Raw genomic sequence first — 17582 nt, 5'->3', positions numbered from 1 at the left:
CATCCAGTTCACTTGAAATTGCTGCACTCAAGTCTTGTCACGAAAACCAGTTTCTCATCAAAATGTCTACCTCCAATCTTTCCTTTACATTTCTTTTATCAACATCCTTCAATCTCCTATTTCATTCAAGATAAAAATACAACATCACTAGCAGTAAGATGAGTTTAAAGTTTGTAATATTTCATCCTCAGTAATGAGTCAAGCCGACAGTGCTCCTCAGGGGCAGAGACATTTTAGCAGGGGCCAGAGCTATGTTATGGTGTTCTTAGGTAAGATACTGAATCTAGCATAGCACCTCGATATGTTCGTGACTTCCAAGTCATAATAAGTGCATAATGAGCTCCAGCAGCTCTAGAGGACTTACGACTGATGTTCAGGTTGCTGTCCAGGTAAACTCCTAGTTATCTTTTTCCTCCACCACCTCCACATCACCCCCAGGATAAAAACTGTGTTTGGATTATTCCTGATCCTCCTAAAATCCACAATAACGCCCTCTGTCTTGTTTACATTTAAGATGAGGATAGTGATCCCACACCATCCCACAAAGTGGTCGAACCGGTTCCCTGAACTCAGCCTCTTGTCCATCACTGATACACCCCACAACAAAGTCCACTGAGCATTTCTGGAGATGACAGGATTCTGAATTGTACTGGAAATCTGAGGTAGACAGAGCAAAGACAAATGGAGAGTGTACAGTCCCCTTTGGTGCTCCTGTGCTGCTGATTACTTTCTCAGCTAGACAACCTCTCAGTCTTACAAACTGTGGTCTGACTGACAACAAGTCAATAATCCAGGCGATTGTGGAGAAATCCACCTCTATTTTCTGGAGCTTCTCACATAACAGTGCTGGTGGAAGCGTATTAAAAGCACTGGAAGAATCAAAAGAACATGTACTGCATATCTCATTTTGTTTTGTTCAAAACAAAGTGAGGGGTAGAAAGTATATGATGGCATCTTCAACACCAACCTTTGAACAATAAGCAAACTGTAGTGGATCCTGAAAGGTGTTCACTTGCTTACTGAGATGAGCCAATAACAGACTCACTGGGACTTCAATGATGTGGGATGTTAGAGCATTTGGTCTGTGGTCATTGATGCAAGATGGATGACCTATTTCTAGGTACTGGAACGAGGCAGGATGTCTTCCACTGCTCTGGAAATTTTACCTGAATTAAATTCTATCAACAAATACCCTTAACTACGTTTAGTCATTTGAACAATTAAACTGAAGAAAAGCTGTTCAGAAAAGTTGGAAGAACTTGGGTTTTTAAGGCAGGGTGTGCAGATACAAACTGGTTTGACATGAGCCCTGGTCCATTCATTCTGGATGTGTATTTTGAGCTTACCTTGTTTCTGTCTGAATTTGTGGACACAGGGTCCTCGGCTGCCAGGGCAATGCTGCTCGCCACAATCACGAGAAGGATGGTCATCTCAAAATAGCGCATAGTGACCACGTAGTGACAAATCCTCCTGATACTGTAGTGCAACAAAAGAGAGTATTTTTTTTCTAAATGTTGATGAATGTGTGCATACTTCATGGCGTCTGATCATCAGTGATTTTGTGTCTTTTATGTTGCATCATACGGGTTGGAGGCCTTGAAGATGAACATGCTGTCTGGAGCTGCAGGTTTAGGAGGCCTATGCGGTTCATCTTCCTCTGTCTCCTCCTCTTTCTCGTCAGACTGGTATGCCTCCAACTCTTTATTGTTCACTAAAACCCAGATAGAAGTACAGGAGGACAGAGAGAAAAAAGAAATTGCTTTGGCTGCTCTTGGACAGCTATGACAAATACAGAACAACATGAGTCACTGGCACAATGGTTTCAGCAAAGAAAAAAGTAGTGGCTACTGATACTAGATGTCAGAAACACCTACATAAGGTGATACAGTGATACTAAGACAAAATCCCACTTCAAGATACAGTGTTTCCACATAGTGACAAATCCTGTTTCAAACAGTGTGACTGCAGCAATCCCAGTGCTACCTGTCATAGGTGTGAGCTCCAGAAGTGGTTGTGCAGACATTTCGATGGCAATGCTGCCCTCCTGGTTGGACTTGTCGCGTTTGATGGAGAACTGGCGTTTCTCAGACTCGATGGCACTCACAGTGAACTCTGTGGCCTCTAAAGCGGGCTCCACTGGGATGTTTTGGCCTAGGGGATCATACTTATCTGTGTGGCTGCCATCACCCTGTTCTGACCAGGCACAGTCCTGCTGCTGAGGATCACAAATGTCACCACTGGCTGCAGCAGCTCTGTAACAGAACAGGAGATGAAACGTTGAGCTTAGATAAATGCAACGGTGCAATTATTGTAACTGACCTCATACTTAATTGAACCTTTTCTGGCAGCATAGCTCTACAGGGCAGTTTCATTTGATTTTTTCCTTGATATCAAACAAACCTTGTAGTCTCTTCAAGAGTTTATCTCTGCGAAAGTCATGGTTCGAAGTATGGCAATGTTCAGGGTTTGGTATATCAGTGTAGGTGGATTGTAAAGAAATTCTGTACAGGCATTCTTCTCACAATGGAATGAACTGAAATAAAACTGACTTTTTATTTAGCAACATCATAAGTTCAAAATCTCTTTTGGTTTATAACCTGCATTAGTACTGATGCGATAATTGACAAAGATGTATGTGAGTTGGGAAAGTTTTTATGTCAGCACGCTTAACTCAGATCACAAACGTGGTAAATTGTCAACCTACAAAACACAAGAGTGTTAGGACTGTCATTGCAAGCTTGTTAGTGTGTTATATTTAGCATCTTTTTCTTGTCCATACGTACATTTCTAGGAGATTTGGTTTCCATTTCAGCCATAAGGAGGTCCCTCCAGCTCCAAAAGAAAAGATGTGAGATAACATCCACAGTGCTTTCAATAGTTTAACTCATTTAACTTATCTAAAATACAATACCATAAACACACTTTTTTTAACTGAAGCTAAAATGAGGCTTCAGCAGTCTATGATTTGTACAAAATGACCACTTGGGCCTCTCTTTTCTTCAACCAGGTTGTTAAAAAAAAGTACTTGTTTGTTTCCATAGGGTGTAAAATATGAAATTTTATCTTATCCTCTATGTAGAAGCAGATAGACTGATGGAAGTTTGCTGCAGATTGTTGCTTTTTCAATGATCATGTAGGCATGTGAACAATGTTGTGGGACATGAAAAAGGACATACAGAGAAATACAGAGATTAAAAGATGATGTATCTTCTTATGTCTATCTGATATCCAAAATTCAGATAAATCTAAGAGGAAATCTTTTCCTTAAAGAGCCCATATTTTGGTCAATTACAGTCTGTTAAATGATTAGAGATGGCAGAGTTTGAGGCAGCTGCTCATACTTTGTTTGATTGTGTGCGAAATAAGCCACTATAGGCATTATACTAACATATAACATGGTGATGTAGGTCAGAATCAGAAGAAAGGCCTCCAAATGAGGCATTTCAGTGTCCTTGTGGGGGTCTTCTAACTTTTCAGACTATTCACATGTGCAAAAAGGATCATAGCATTGAAATAATGGAAAAAAAGCATATGTTCTCTTTAATAAATACATATAAACAGCCCTACCTTCTGCTTTCTTCTCCAACATCTGCGTACGGATTGACGATGCCACCATCATCTTCAACCGACCCTCCTTCTCCCTCTGTTCCTTCCTTCTCCTCTCTTTCATCCTTTTCCTCCCTTTCGTCCAGTATCTTCCTCTCTTGGCTGAGCGACCGTCTAACATGTAGCACTTCACGCGGTGTCTGGGTAAAGTCCAAACTCTTGACTTCAGTACGGGCATCACGGTGACGATGGCGTCTGTGCCGGGCCCCCTCTTCGGGCCCCTGACTGGACCTGAACTTTCGGGCCATCCTGTGTCTTCCGCCACCTGCATTCCGGTTATTAGTTGCTGCTGTTTTCTCCTCGCTCAGGCTTACAAGAGGCTCAGCCACCGGGGGCTCGGGCATGGGAATGGAGATGGACATCGGTGGCTCAGGTAGGGGCATCCCCACTGACATGGGTGACTCAGGCAGGTGAGCTGGGCTGACCTCTGGGGAAAGTGCGGGCGCGTGGTGGGGGATAGTGGGCGTTTCTATGGTGTCCTCTGTTGGGCTGCTGAACAGCTCCTCTCTGCTAGCCATCTGGCGGCGTTTACGTAGCTGGTTGGCCCTCTGCTCCCACACTGACATATTAACTTTTCTCCTTCTCTCACGGCGGTTAGCAAAGGCACTGGAGCCATTGAGAGGCTGCTCGTCTGCAGCACCTGTTGCGCTATCAAGTTCTTCTGGAAAGTTTGGTCGCCCTCTGTGGATTGCACGCTTCCTATACAGGTAGGGTCTTCTTCTGCCACTAAAGACCATAATATAATATACACATCAAAATGGGGCAGTAACAGACCCATATTTAAGGATCTAGTGACAAGAAACATGATGACAAGTGTCCATTTAGCATACCAGTTATAAACATATGTAAAAAAAAAACTTCAAATTATAAAATAAAAGTTGCAAGAAAAGGACAGACCTTTTCTGTGAATTTGTAATGTTAGTTATTAGTAACACAAAATATTCCTATGGAAAAGTGTGCAAAAAGGCATCCAAAACTGAAAAAAACTAAATACCTGAAAGAAAAGAACAGATCAAAAGTAAAAGAGAAGAACAAAACCCACAAAAAAACAAAGTAAAGGTGCAGGATTGAAGTGCAAACATCGCATAACATCTACAAAATAATCTCAAGAATCGAGTAGGGAAACTCAAGAGAGAAATTCTGTGTTACAGAGATGCATACAGATATACTTACTGGCATTCAGATTCTTTTGTTGTCCATGTAATCGATGAGTGATTATTTGAGAACAAGACATTAGTGTTTTACAACATACACAGAACTTTTGCTGTGGCACAGAACAAAATATGGCCAGGGAAACTGAAGAGACTGAAGTCAGCACTTAATGAGTCGTAATGCAAACATTTCACTAAAGGAAGAACTCCATTTTAATGCACCTGGCTGTGAATATTTTCTAAATCCATTTAGCTTGGCTAAAACTGATTCCAAATCTGCAAATTTAACTAAACGCAACATTTTGTTCAGTGCCACATAACAAGCATATAACGAGACAACACGATGGAGCCGTCAAAAACTCTGTAATACACATCAAATCAGCATATTGATAGTTGCCACACGTACAAGACTTACAGTCATATATGTAAAAGACAAATGATACATTGAGAGTCACAACTGGAGCAGAGTCAGATAGAAGTTTATAATGATATACAATTTTGTTGTTTCATGATATCAGTTACAACGTTTCAGTGATTTTCTTTTTTAATGTTTTATCTAATCAAAAACTACAAATAGTGTAATGTTTATCATGTGTTTGCAGATCTTCTATCATGCATGATGGTGGCTACAGATCATTTAAAATGCAAGCATGCAAGCCCCTTAAGTATTAAGATATACTACAGAGAAGCAAAGAAACTTTGGCAAATATGTGCCAGCAAATTGACACATTCAGATATCCCACTATTCCCTATGGAAAACACCTCCAACTGTCCTCCTCTCATCTTACTGGATCATTAGCTATTTAGGAAGACGGCCAGGTCACTGAGAGGAACAGGGAACCATCTCCTTCTCATTAATGAAAGAGGTTGCTCATAATGATTCCTAGGCCAGAGCAGTTAGAGAGGGAGTTTCAGCTCTTCAGCTGAAACAACCTTTAACGCATCATGCTTTTAAATCAGTTACATTCAATTAACGTTCACAGTTTTCTCATCAGTGCGTTAAACATGTCTTGACAGCTATTCAACATGCAACTGAAGGAAGCGAAGAACATACTGCATTAGACGTTGAACAGATGTGCCTGCAATTGCTTCTCAAAGCTTGTACAATCAGTAAATCTTGTGAAAAATAATAATCTTGTTGGCTTTTTCCATTTCACATGCATTCAGAGATCATGTCTATTATTCTTAATTATATCACCCACATTATTCATAACTTAGAAAGATTTATTTTACTCTCTGCTTTGAAAAGACAACTGAGCAAAGGTTTTGCCCGATTTGTCATTTACAGTAAATAGCAGCTGACAATACTCTGAATATTTCACATAAAAAGGTGATTTTGTCAGATGTTAACAAGTTACTTACTCAGATATCAAGCCATCCCTTCCTCTGGCATATCTCTGGTTGAAGAACTCCTCCTCCTCCTCTTCATCCTGAGTAACCAACGAGTATGATTAATGTACACTTAGGACAAAAACACGTTACATAGACTTTAATAAGTGAACTAACAGGACATGGATTAAAAACAATGCAAACCTTTGTCAGTTCCTGTGCGTTGGCCAGATTATCCACAGCGATGGCCAAGAAGACATTCAGCAGAGTGTCTGTCATGAAGGCAGTTAAGGACAAACGTGCAAAAACACCGCAAGCAATAAGAATTTCCCCTCCTCTGTTTTTTTCCAAATTGCAAACTGATTAGACTTTGTATGATTGAATATCAGTTCAAACTCAGTGTGCTTGGTTTTGAGGGCAACATGTTTGGGATGGTTAGAAAGCATCAAGACATTCTGGAAAGTTGTGTAATACTGAAAAGCAAATGCCTCGTGGAACCAACTATAACCATAAGCATCATTATTCCAGTGAATCAGTGCTCAACAGTGTAGCTTACAGGGACCATTTGGCTACATTTTGCTGATAATACTTTTGTGCTTTTACACGCAGGGATTCATAATCACATGTTTTAACACTGTGGTACTGTTTCATCTAAATACTTCCATCTCTGATGCCTGCACAGGGATCACTGTTATATCACAGCTCTCTGACAAACTTTGAGGTCAACAAGGATACAATTACCAAACAGTGTGAGGACTATGAAGTAGATGGATGACCACATGCCATATTGAACGCCTCCCTGAGAGCGAATCCCATTATACATCACCTCGTTCCAGTCCTCACCAGTTAGAATCTGTTGGCAATTAAAGGAACAGTATATTTCATTAGATTTAAGAGAACACTGGCCTAAAAATACACCAAACTAGAGACATGCCCCCTGTCTGACAACAATACAGTATTGAATAGCATAGCAAGAAGATAATTACTATGTGTGCTGATCAAAACACTCTTTCTCAGTGCGGTTGGTTTGAAGCAAATCTGATGTGGCCTTGTTCACGTTTCCCTTGTCTGATATTCATGTGCGCATATGTGTGCTTGGATGTGTGGGATGATAGCGGAGGCAGGGGGTGGAGAGCGATTGAGCAGAGTTGTTTAATCTGCGCCCGGGGTGAGAAATATCCCAGGGTGTAATGTGTCATGGAGAGCAGGCAGGATGAGGGGATCTGTAGGAGCCAAACCTGAAACACTGTCATGATGGCAGCTGGAAATGTGTCAAAGTTGGTGGGAGTGTAATCTTCAAAGATGAACCTAAAGGAAAGGCAGATAGAGAGCAGGGTCAGATATGACCAAAGAAGAATAGGAGGAGGAAGAAGAGGAGGAGGCAGAGAGCTATTTTCATCCGGATATATCGTTTCCTCTCCTCTTCATCAAAGATACCATTGAAAAAGCTGCTGTTTAGTTCACATGGACTAGATACCAATTCAAAACTGTGGCATAATCATATATATATATGTTAGATAATAGAGAAAAGAGCAGGATTTTGTTTGTAATAGCTGAGAATTAGAGATGCTATTACATACCTCCCTCCAAAAAGCTGCATCCCCAGCAAAGCAAACACCACAGTGAAGAGGAAGAGAAGGAAAAGCAAGCTTATAATGGACTTCATGGAGCTCATAAGGGACACAACCAGGTTCCTGAGAGAGGCCCAGTACCTGACAAAAAAAAAATAATCTACCCTTAAGATAGTTTCATTTTCAACTGGGACCTGCAAAAATTAAACATGAACCGCTCAAAAAAACCCAAGCTGTCACGTTGAGCTTTTCTCTGAGTGATCTGACTGCCCCACTCACTTACTTGGTGATCTTGAAAATTCTCAGAAGTCTCAGTGCTCTTAGAACACTGATACCAAATGATATGCCAGGCCTGAAGAAACCCCAAACCACCTCAACGATACTGCCAACAATGACCTGCAATGGCACGCACAAATGAGAAAAGAAATAATAAAAATCATGTCCAATATGACAAAAATTGTTGATTTATATTCTAAAAAACTAAACTGCTGCAATCATTGTTCTAACTTATGTAGCACTGCTTTATAATGCGGATAAGGTGCCCTGGATTTCTTTATAAGCACTAGAAATAATGATGTCCATGTTCTATGATGTCCAACAAAATTACTTATCATTTCCTTCAGTACAGTCAGAATTAGAGATGAAGAACCTCACCCCACAGTCAAAGCAGTTGAAAGATGAATGGAAGTAGAGCCGTAAACCCAAACCATATATTTTCAAAAACATTTCAGCCAGAAACAGCCCCAGGAAAACAAACTCTGCATAATCTGGAGATTAGAAGAAAATAAAAGTCAATCGTGTCAAAAATCAGAACAGGACAGCCTATAGTCAAAAACAATAAAACTTATCAGACATGACCTAAATTATTTTTATCTAATGAATTAAAAAAAAAAACAGCCATTCATAAGTAAAACCCACAGAGGAAAATGGTGAGCCAGTCGGGCTGGTCGTGGTGCACGATAGCCACACAGATGGTGTTGAGAGCCACCAGACTGAGTACCATCAAATAGAAAGTGTCTGTCTTCACCATGCGGCGGATGGAGATGCGCAGCATGCGCTCTTTACGTCGCAGGTAGGCTGCCGGGCCACGACGGCCACTGCGCAAATATACTCTTGATCGTGACATGCCTGAAAGAACATCAGAGAGTAAAAGATAAGAACTACATACGTTTAAGTTAAGAAAGTTTAAAAGTTGGTTAAATGCAGGTGTGTAAGTAACGAAACAAGTACAGTATGTCAGTAACTAAAGTATTCATTATGCTAGAGGCATCTCATGAGGGAATTTAGTTCAAATTTGCTTTATTGGCATGCATGTCAGAACAGTCTGTGGTGGGATTTACATTTTGTCACCAGTACAAGTGTTGTCAACAAAATCTGAAGATTTCAGTGGACAACTTAGAAGTTTTAGTTGATGACAGATGGAAAAGCTACCACAGCTCAAGTTCATCTGTGAAGAGCACAAACATTAGATTAAACAGTACCAACAAAACCTATTTAACTTACAGTCAACCTTTACAAATCTTATGAGAAGCGATTAAGCCATGCTAAGTAGTAGCTCATGAAATCAGTTCTTCAGGTTGTTTGATGTGTGAATTTTTCCTGTATGGACTCATGGTGGTGCTTAAACAGCCACTTAGTCATGAAATCTTTGAGAAACCCTGCTGTAAAGAAAGAAGAAAGATGGTTGCTGTAAAGACTAAGTGTACGGTGAACAGGGTGAAATATACTTCACTCACTCGCGGTGGACGTGTCTGTAAACTTGTCGTCCCCCGGCGCTCCTCTCCGTGCACCAGTCTTCTTACTCGCTCTCTTCAGCACTAGAACATGTTAAACAAAATTTGGGAATTTGAATGAACTAGAGATAAAAATGAAAACAACAAATGAACTAATAACTCCTTTTTGACTTAGTAAGCAAATAACAGCAATGGTCATAGTTGGTTTCAGAGTCTTCATGTTCATATCATAACACACTTTGGGTACATAGAATAAGACAGCCATGACAGAAACATTTAATTCTATCCCCATAGTGATAGTATACTAACAATCTTTTACATCAAGGCACAAGAAAGCGTTTAAATGGCTACTTGTCAAGGTACGCCAATTTTAAGAGTTTTTCTCTTCAACCAGAAACTGTCAGATGCTTATGTATCGTTAATGTAAGTATTGTTGCTATGGTTACCTCAATTTATCAGTTCCTTGAACAAAGATGTAATGAATTGGATAACATGTTGATTGTGGGATAAGCAGGTGTTTAAAATAAGTGGTTCCTAAGCTGTGTCATCTTACCATCTAACGGTGATCTCCCGGAATTTTTATTTTCCTCAGCAAGCATCACTTCCTCTGTAATACAGTAAAACTGGTGGTTACACAAAAAACACAATTCAAACCATCAGACAAGGAAACGTAAAGTTGTTGAGGTTGAAATGCTCAGCATGTCTGCAAACATTTGCAGAGACTGATGTAAGTGCCTCTTTTAGAGATCAGGGTGACCTTCTTTGATGACAGACCTCTCATTCTCTCATTCTCTCTTACATTCTCACAGTATAGCCCCACCCCCCCGCCCCCCGTCTTCCCACTCGCTCCCACAGCCATACACACAGCCTTTCGCACACACACATGTAAACACAAAAACTGTGTGCGCACATACATACATACACACAAATCTAAGTCCATGAGTCAGTATCACCTTTTCTCACCCTCTGCTTGCGTGGGAGACGGCCAGTGTAGATTGCCATTACAGCACTGCGTGTTTGTGCTTACTTCTACTGAAGATCCCAAACTCTGACAGTGTCTGTAGCGCACCAATAACTTTTCAATATGGAAAAAAAAAAAACTAGATACAGAGCTGTATCAGAGTGAAGCTGAATTTTATTCGGTATCAAAAATTATTCAGGAAGATAAACTGAAAAAACTCTGGTTGAGAGTTGCTGATCCCCAACTCTTAGATAACTTCTGATCAGTTGAGCTGTTTAGCAAAACACATTCAGGCTACAGTTATATAATGATCATGGGCTTTAAGTACAAACAAACATCTCAGGTAGTGGTTTGATTGATTTATTTCCTCCAATTTGGATATGAATACCATCAAATTAAATCTGAGAGTTTATACTTTAAACTCATATTCATTGCCTATTATATAGCTCTAACGTGAATGTGTTTTAATGTATGGCCAACAAGTGAAAAGTTCAAATGTTTTCAGATCTAAATGACATTGAGAGCAACAGTCATACACTGTTACTGCTCCATAGTAACACTGTGGAATAACTTATTTCTAATGCTCTTGTGTAACTGGTTGAGTTCACTTGCAAAAGCAGAGCATCTGGGTACAAGATGCATCAAGTATGACCAAAGGAATCTTGAATATAGCTGAATTTATGATGATTAGAATAACTCATCCTCAATGAGAAGATCACAGACAGACTAAACATAATTTGTTCATCATTAGTCCATCAGCATGAGCCTACCTGTAAACCAAAGGAAAAATAATATGTAAAGTTGTTCGGCTGCCCAGTACCTGCCCTGTCTATCCAGGCTCGGTAACCATTCAGCTCTCTTTCCACCTGCTGCTGCCGACGAAGCTTCATGAAGGCCCTTCGGTTCTCCACCCGCTCCCTCTCCTTGGCAAATTCTCTGAAGAAAGAGCCACGAAAACAGCTGTGATACCCCATGATACAGTCAGTATAATGTGTACAGTTATACACACAGGAAGAGACACACTCACCCAGACAGAACTCCCAACACTAGATTTAAAACAAAGAACGAGCCAATAATGATGAGAGGAATGAAGTATATCCAATTCCATGTAGGACCCAAGGCATCATTGGTCTGCAATCCATAATATCCATATTATTAAACAATTGGCAGCAATCAGAGAGAAGATTTGTAGTTAATTTGTTGATGGACTACTTGAGCTCACATTGTAGAGCACGGCTGTCCATCCCTCCATTGTGATACACTGAAAGACAGTGAGAACAGCAAACAGGATGTTGTCGAACTGTGTGATGCCGTCATTGGGCCCAATCCAGGTGTCGTTGCAATCGTACAGCTCAGGACACTTCCTCACGCCGCATGCAAATGCCAGCTCTGATGAGTCAACCGTCTCATTATCTACAAAAATAAAACAGAGCTGTTATATATGTGGCTTGAAATGCATGCATAATGTCCACACTACGTAAGCTAGCCCGTTGCAGCTGGGTTTAACCACTGGACTTTCCTGTGGCCACCAGTGATTTTTCTAAACTGTATGGTAATCAAATTAAAGCTGCACTTAGATGTAAAGAAGGCAAATGCAAGTGTGAAGATGGAGACTGCAAGTGCAAATGTAAATGTTCTTATTTAAATTCAGAAGTGATTCTATTAAAGCCTTTGAAATGACAGATAATCCAAACATAGATAGAGTAAAGTCAAGCTCTGGTTCAAATGTAAAAGTTCAGTTGCAACTGACAATGAAATGGTTTAATTTGGGGAATGTTATGTCTTTTAAAGAATTAGAGGAAAATCTGAATTCTGTCCACTGTTCACTGAGTTTGAAGTTGGCAGCAACATATGGTAATATTAGACTGAAAACAGGGGGTCAGATAGTAGAGCTTTGTAATGAACTCAGGGCAAGTAAAGCTTACTGTCGAATTGTTTCTCTTGCTTGTTTAAAACTATCCATCCATTTTCCATTCCTGCTTAATCCAGCTCAGGGTCACGGGGGGGTTGGAGCCTGTTGCTTGTCAGTGAGCGAGAAGCCTGGAAAGGTCGCCAGTCTCACACTCACTCCTAGGGTCAATTTAGAGACACCAATTAACCTAACATGCATGTTTTTGGGCAGTGGGAGGAAGCCGGAGTACCCAGAGAAACATGCAAACTCGGCGCTAACCGCCACACACCATCATGCAGCCCTGTTTAAAGCCCAAAAAATTTAATTTCATACTTTGCTTGTCTATCAGTCAACCAAATATGTGTTTGTACTTGAGTTTTTGAGGCACTGGCAAATGGATCTAGTTCTGATCCTGTGGACAGAAATAGGTTTGATTAGTTTTCAATGTTTTATGAAAACTAATCAAAATGGCTGCTGGATTAGTGTTGTTTATGTGACCGCTGTGGCAGACACAGATGACAGTTTTTTCAATAATTAAATACATGCTGAACAGTATGTCTACATTATGTACTCTGCCTCCTCCACCATTAAAAATGGATTTTGCTTTTTGTCGCCGAACATGAATGTGTGCCCTTCACAGTGCAGAACACTGCAAAATTTTTCAGTTTTCAAACGACCTTCTTGTTACATAACTCATTTATCAATTCATAAAGTTCAGATAGCTTCTTCTTTTTCACTGTGATGGACTGCTGTCCTGCCCTTCGCCCAGTGACAGCTGGGCTAGGCTCCAGCTCCCACGCGACCCTGAGTTAGATTAAGCGGGTATAGAAAATGGATGAATGGACGGATATGTCTTTTTCAGCAGATGTGTCCTATCCCCACTAGTCTGTTGAGGTGATGCAAGGTTTGAAATATTCTCTTTTATATCAAACAAAACTGGTACTGACTCGAACGAAATCAAATCGAATTGAGATTCAATTCAAGAAATAAGTGGTGATACCCAGTCCTTTTTATGTCAATGTTGTTACTGCTGCCATTAACTTTTCTCGTTTCTCTGTTTACTTTTAGAATTGAACGGGCTGAATTATCATCATAATTAATTGGACTGGATTTTGCTGGACTTTATTTAATTTATTTAACTGAACTGAATATTTAGTATTATATGGTTGTGCTTACATTTATCTACTAAAGGGGGGAGGTTTGTTTGTGCTCATTTTAAATCTAGGCCAATAATGATACAATGTAAAACTTACAAAGAAGCAGGAGAGTCATTGTGTAAAATGTATGAGATGCATGTCTGAATGGAGGGCTAAAATTGGGAACGTTTGCGAATATATATATATACACAGTATTTTCAGATATTCTAAGCAAATTCTTGAGGAACCACTGTAGAATAAAGGGATGGGTGGATTTATTTTTCCTGCACTGATCACTGTGAATCCATTTAAGGGTTTGTATCTCGATCCATCTCAGAGTTGTGCCGGGCAATGACAGTAAATGCTATGGTGTGGCGTGTGATTACAGAGCAGTTGTTGACTAATTAAGCAGTAGCTAAATCAGCCAGCAACAACTCTAATAACACATCTGAGCTCACAGCTACTGCAATCCATAAATCCCTCAAACAAAGATATTCACACCCTCTCTTTGAGAAAATTGAGTACACCACATGTTTGCTGTACCTGCTGATGAAGTAGTCACAGTCATAAATAATCCAAAAACCAAACACTGATTTTTTTTCTATATTTAATGCTAGTTTAATAGAAGAAGGTCCACTTAAGAACAGCAGGTCCCCATACACAGTGAGATGCTCAAAATAAAATGAATATGGTACTTTAACACTCAAACTGATGTCATATATAGCAGTCAAAGCTTATCTAAACTACTTATTTTCTCTAAGTTTGGAGAGAGAGCTGTTTGCAGTAGGTATGAATCTTACCAAGAATGTAATCTGAAGGCAAACAAGTGTGGTGAAGCTTCCCACTGTAGAACTCCAGACCAATGATTGCAAACATGAGGATTGCAAAAAACAAGAGAAGGCCGATCTGGAGCAGTGGGATCATGGCTTTCATGATGGACTTCAGCACAATCTGAAGGCCTGAAAGTGGAGACAAAGAAACAGAAACAAACAAACTTTTAGAAAACGTGTAAAATCCCTTTGATTCTGCTCCCACTGACATGCTGCTGTCTTTAATGAAGAGAACAGTCTTAAAAAGCTCATGAAATTGTGTTTGTGGCAAAGTGCTGACTAATAAGCTGTAGCCATAGGACAAAACTTTGATAAACAAGACTTTACATTAATGCATTAGAGCCAAACTGCTTATAATTACTGTCAAACTTTACATAGAAATCATACTTCATAGTTCCTGCCTTGGAGAAAATAGTCTTTTTCCAAGTAGGGGAATAATCTGTACAATGTTTGGCCCAGGCAACATAAGCACACGGTGAATGGTTGAACACATTACAGAACTGAACCCGTGGTGAAACGTTGCCCATATAAACAGCTGTTCAAGCTGTTTATTTCGCAGATACACACATTCTTTAACAAACAGCTTGTGGTTAGCGGTCAGTAACTGACTCACTGGGGATCCCAGAGACGAGTTTCAGGGGTCTCAGCACTCGAACAGCCCTCAAGGTCCGAAGGTCAACTGGGATGTTCATGTGCGCGCCAGCTGTGGCCAGGATCCTTATGGACACACACATTTTTCACATTACATGGTTTGAAAAAATATTCTGATGGCAGGAATGCTCTATTCACAGTACATAATTATATTTCTGCTGTTTTTTAGATTTTTTTTTCCTCCCACATAAATGTAATTTCTTTGTGATGGCCTGAAAAGGTGAAAAAAATAGGGTTAAAATACAAACTATGCAACAGGGACAAATAAAACACATCCATTACCAGATAAATCTAGTACAAAACCTCTCTTTCCTACCTTGAGATTAATGGTTTCTGTCTGTGGTGTCTGAAAAATTGCATTCAAAAATAGACAAAAACGTAACAAATGGATGTTACTGCAGGACAGGTTTTTTTTGGAAACGAGTCATTCATTTTAAAGGGGAAAAAAGCTAATAATGAACTGATTTGATGTGATACAGACAACTGTAGAGCCAGAGAGTGGTACAGTATATCCTTCTAATGTAGCAGACTTGCATGGCGAAAGACAAAAAACGCACAGCCACATACACCTGGCAGGCATCTCTACTCACATCTACCCACGCACACATTGATGTGCCTCCACCTACACACAAACACTGAAAAACAGCATCATGAGCAACCGGCAGGCAGTATTTTACATCAAAAACCACATCTGGATGTTTCCTATAAGATGGCAAAAGCAAATGGTTGTTATTTTCAATTAAGATTTGACCATGCTTCAACCACAGCTACATATCTGCTTCAATAATTAAGTCATACATCATACTTATTTTCATCTAGGCTGTATTTTTTTTTTTAACCAACGTTCAAACATTAATGCCTTAACTGATGAGTAATTTACCAGTATCCACAGGTAAATTACAAAAATCATATTTTTACAAACTAGTGAAAATCCCAGTGTGTTCCAATCATTGTGTTATCCCAGTGATCAGAATTGTTCGTCAGACTTGCCCATTTCTCTTTCTTAAACACACATTCACACAATGATACAAATATACAAACTTATAAAATCTTTGGACAGTGTTAGGAAGTGTGGGGGAGGGTATACTTGTGTGTGTGTGTGTGTGAGAGAGAGCAGGGGGTAGAAAGCACATGGCAGAAACTCAAGTGTAAACCCACGCAGAATCTCTACTGAAAGCAGTGGGAGGGAGAGAGGCCAAGTGAGTGAGTGAATGAGCGAGGCCATGTTCGCAGTAATGCAGATAAATCTGAAAATGCTCTCAAAATGTTCAGAACCTTTTCTAAAAGTTCACTGTAGGTACTGAATGCTGTGCAGGCAGGCAGACTGCTGCTGTTACAATCAATCTTCAAGCTGGAACATATTTCAGGTTCACTATGGTCAAGGTGTGGTAACAGTCTTAATCATAAAGCCTTTTTTTGATCAGTGTGTAGACAGAAAAGTGAAAGTGAGAATGGTGATGGACTGAAACATATTCCAAATGAATTTGCACTAAATGTTATCCACATGTTTTATTAGGCTTGAACACACATAGATTAGAACATTTTTGCAAATTTTTGGACCAGAGTTCAACAAAAGGAGGAAAAGTAGAATCTTACAAAACATGCAAAACACCCTCTGGCTGCAATGGACACTCATTAAAAAAGCATACATTTTTCTCATGAAATAAGACATCAATGAATATTTTCACATAAACCTGAGGTCATTATGGAGTTGTTGATTACAATTAATCCTTTTGAGCAGAGCGCTCATGGTCCATCTTAAAAGAAATTCTACAGTCCGATACATATTTATCCTCAGAGATACATATTTTTTTCAACTAGCATCCAAGTGCCACTCACAAGCTCCACTCACTCATTCAAAATTTGTTCCTTCTGGCAAAAATATTAATGTATGTCAGTGGTCCACTCTTGAAACCTTGGCAATGTTTTATGTTGCCATGGTTATCCACCAGTTTCAGCTGCAAATGATGTTAGATTTGTACAAATTTGTAGGTAGCTAGTGAAAACTTAATCCTCTGACTCCAGTCTACATCCTGTGTGTGACACTTTCTTTTTCTTTGGAGTGACTATTTGGTAGCTTGCAAGTTGAAATATGATACCAAGTCGTTCTGATCAAGTATTTGTAAGTGTCAAGTAGAAATTGGGAGCAGTAGAATGGTAAATAATAAGCCAAACACAATTCTGATATCAAGCATATGTGATTGTCACAGGTTGCACAGGTACTGATGACCAATATGTGCAATAAAGTTGTGAATCATTAAATCGTAATGCTCAAAACTGCAGCTGAAATGTTGTTTGTGCTAGTCTAGATTGTATCAGCTGTGGTTAAAGAGCCCAAGATTAACAATGAATCCCTTAACTTCCCCTAACCCTAATCTGCAAACATAGTGAGCATCCCTCTGACTTCATGCCGGCTGTCTTTCCAATGTACCACAGATTTCGAAAAATTCTGCTCATGTTTCTACAAAGATAGAAATGTCCAGGACACTAATAAATTACCAAATACTTGAAAAGCTAAAATAATCTCCTTTAGCTGCCCTTTGTGCTTCATGCTAATTAGAAAATGATAACATGCTTACAAGCATAACTAAAATAGTATACATAATATCAGTTCAGTATGAGCATTTTGATACGTGTGACAATACCATAATCAGGACATAAAAATGCACAAAGGACAAAGTTAAATGTTTTTTGTTTCTGTCGAGGCGCAAAATGAACATATC

The 17582-nt window shown here is 39.7% G+C and overlaps 1 protein-coding gene across 3 annotated transcripts in view; it reads right to left on the bottom strand.

Moving 5' to 3' along the window:
* cacna1eb (calcium channel, voltage-dependent, R type, alpha 1E subunit b) overlaps positions 1 to 17582 on the bottom strand; it is a 46353-nt gene that overhangs the window by 16926 nt on the left and 11845 nt on the right. For all 3 annotated transcript variants that reach the window (XM_072363757.1, XM_072363758.1, XM_072363759.1), the window contains exons 3-21: positions 14822 to 14925; positions 14179 to 14337; positions 11574 to 11764; positions 11379 to 11482; positions 11172 to 11287; positions 9944 to 9997; positions 9394 to 9474; positions 8576 to 8785; positions 8312 to 8424; positions 7941 to 8053; positions 7667 to 7798; positions 7325 to 7394; positions 6822 to 6939; positions 6291 to 6358; positions 6120 to 6187; positions 3568 to 4332; positions 1984 to 2252; positions 1585 to 1711; positions 1347 to 1476 (exon numbers count right to left, since the gene is read on the bottom strand). In XM_072363757.1, the coding sequence (XP_072219858.1) occupies positions 1347 to 1476; positions 1585 to 1711; positions 1984 to 2252; positions 3568 to 4332; positions 6120 to 6187; positions 6291 to 6358; positions 6822 to 6939; positions 7325 to 7394; positions 7667 to 7798; positions 7941 to 8053; positions 8312 to 8424; positions 8576 to 8785; positions 9394 to 9474; positions 9944 to 9997; positions 11172 to 11287; positions 11379 to 11482; positions 11574 to 11764; positions 14179 to 14337; positions 14822 to 14925 (2992 nt within the window). The remainder of the gene's footprint in view (positions 1 to 1346; positions 1477 to 1584; positions 1712 to 1983; positions 2253 to 3567; positions 4333 to 6119; positions 6188 to 6290; positions 6359 to 6821; positions 6940 to 7324; positions 7395 to 7666; positions 7799 to 7940; positions 8054 to 8311; positions 8425 to 8575; positions 8786 to 9393; positions 9475 to 9943; positions 9998 to 11171; positions 11288 to 11378; positions 11483 to 11573; positions 11765 to 14178; positions 14338 to 14821; positions 14926 to 17582) is intronic.

This window comes from Leuresthes tenuis, unplaced genomic scaffold (genome assembly GCF_036924035.1).
Source record: "Leuresthes tenuis unplaced genomic scaffold, fLeuTen1.0.hap1 SCAF_14, whole genome shotgun sequence".
In the NCBI taxonomy this organism is placed as follows: domain Eukaryota; kingdom Metazoa; phylum Chordata; class Actinopteri; order Atheriniformes; family Atherinopsidae; genus Leuresthes; species Leuresthes tenuis.
The sequence above is the reverse complement of the archived record's forward strand: the minus strand, read 5'-3'. Positions and strand labels throughout refer to the sequence as shown.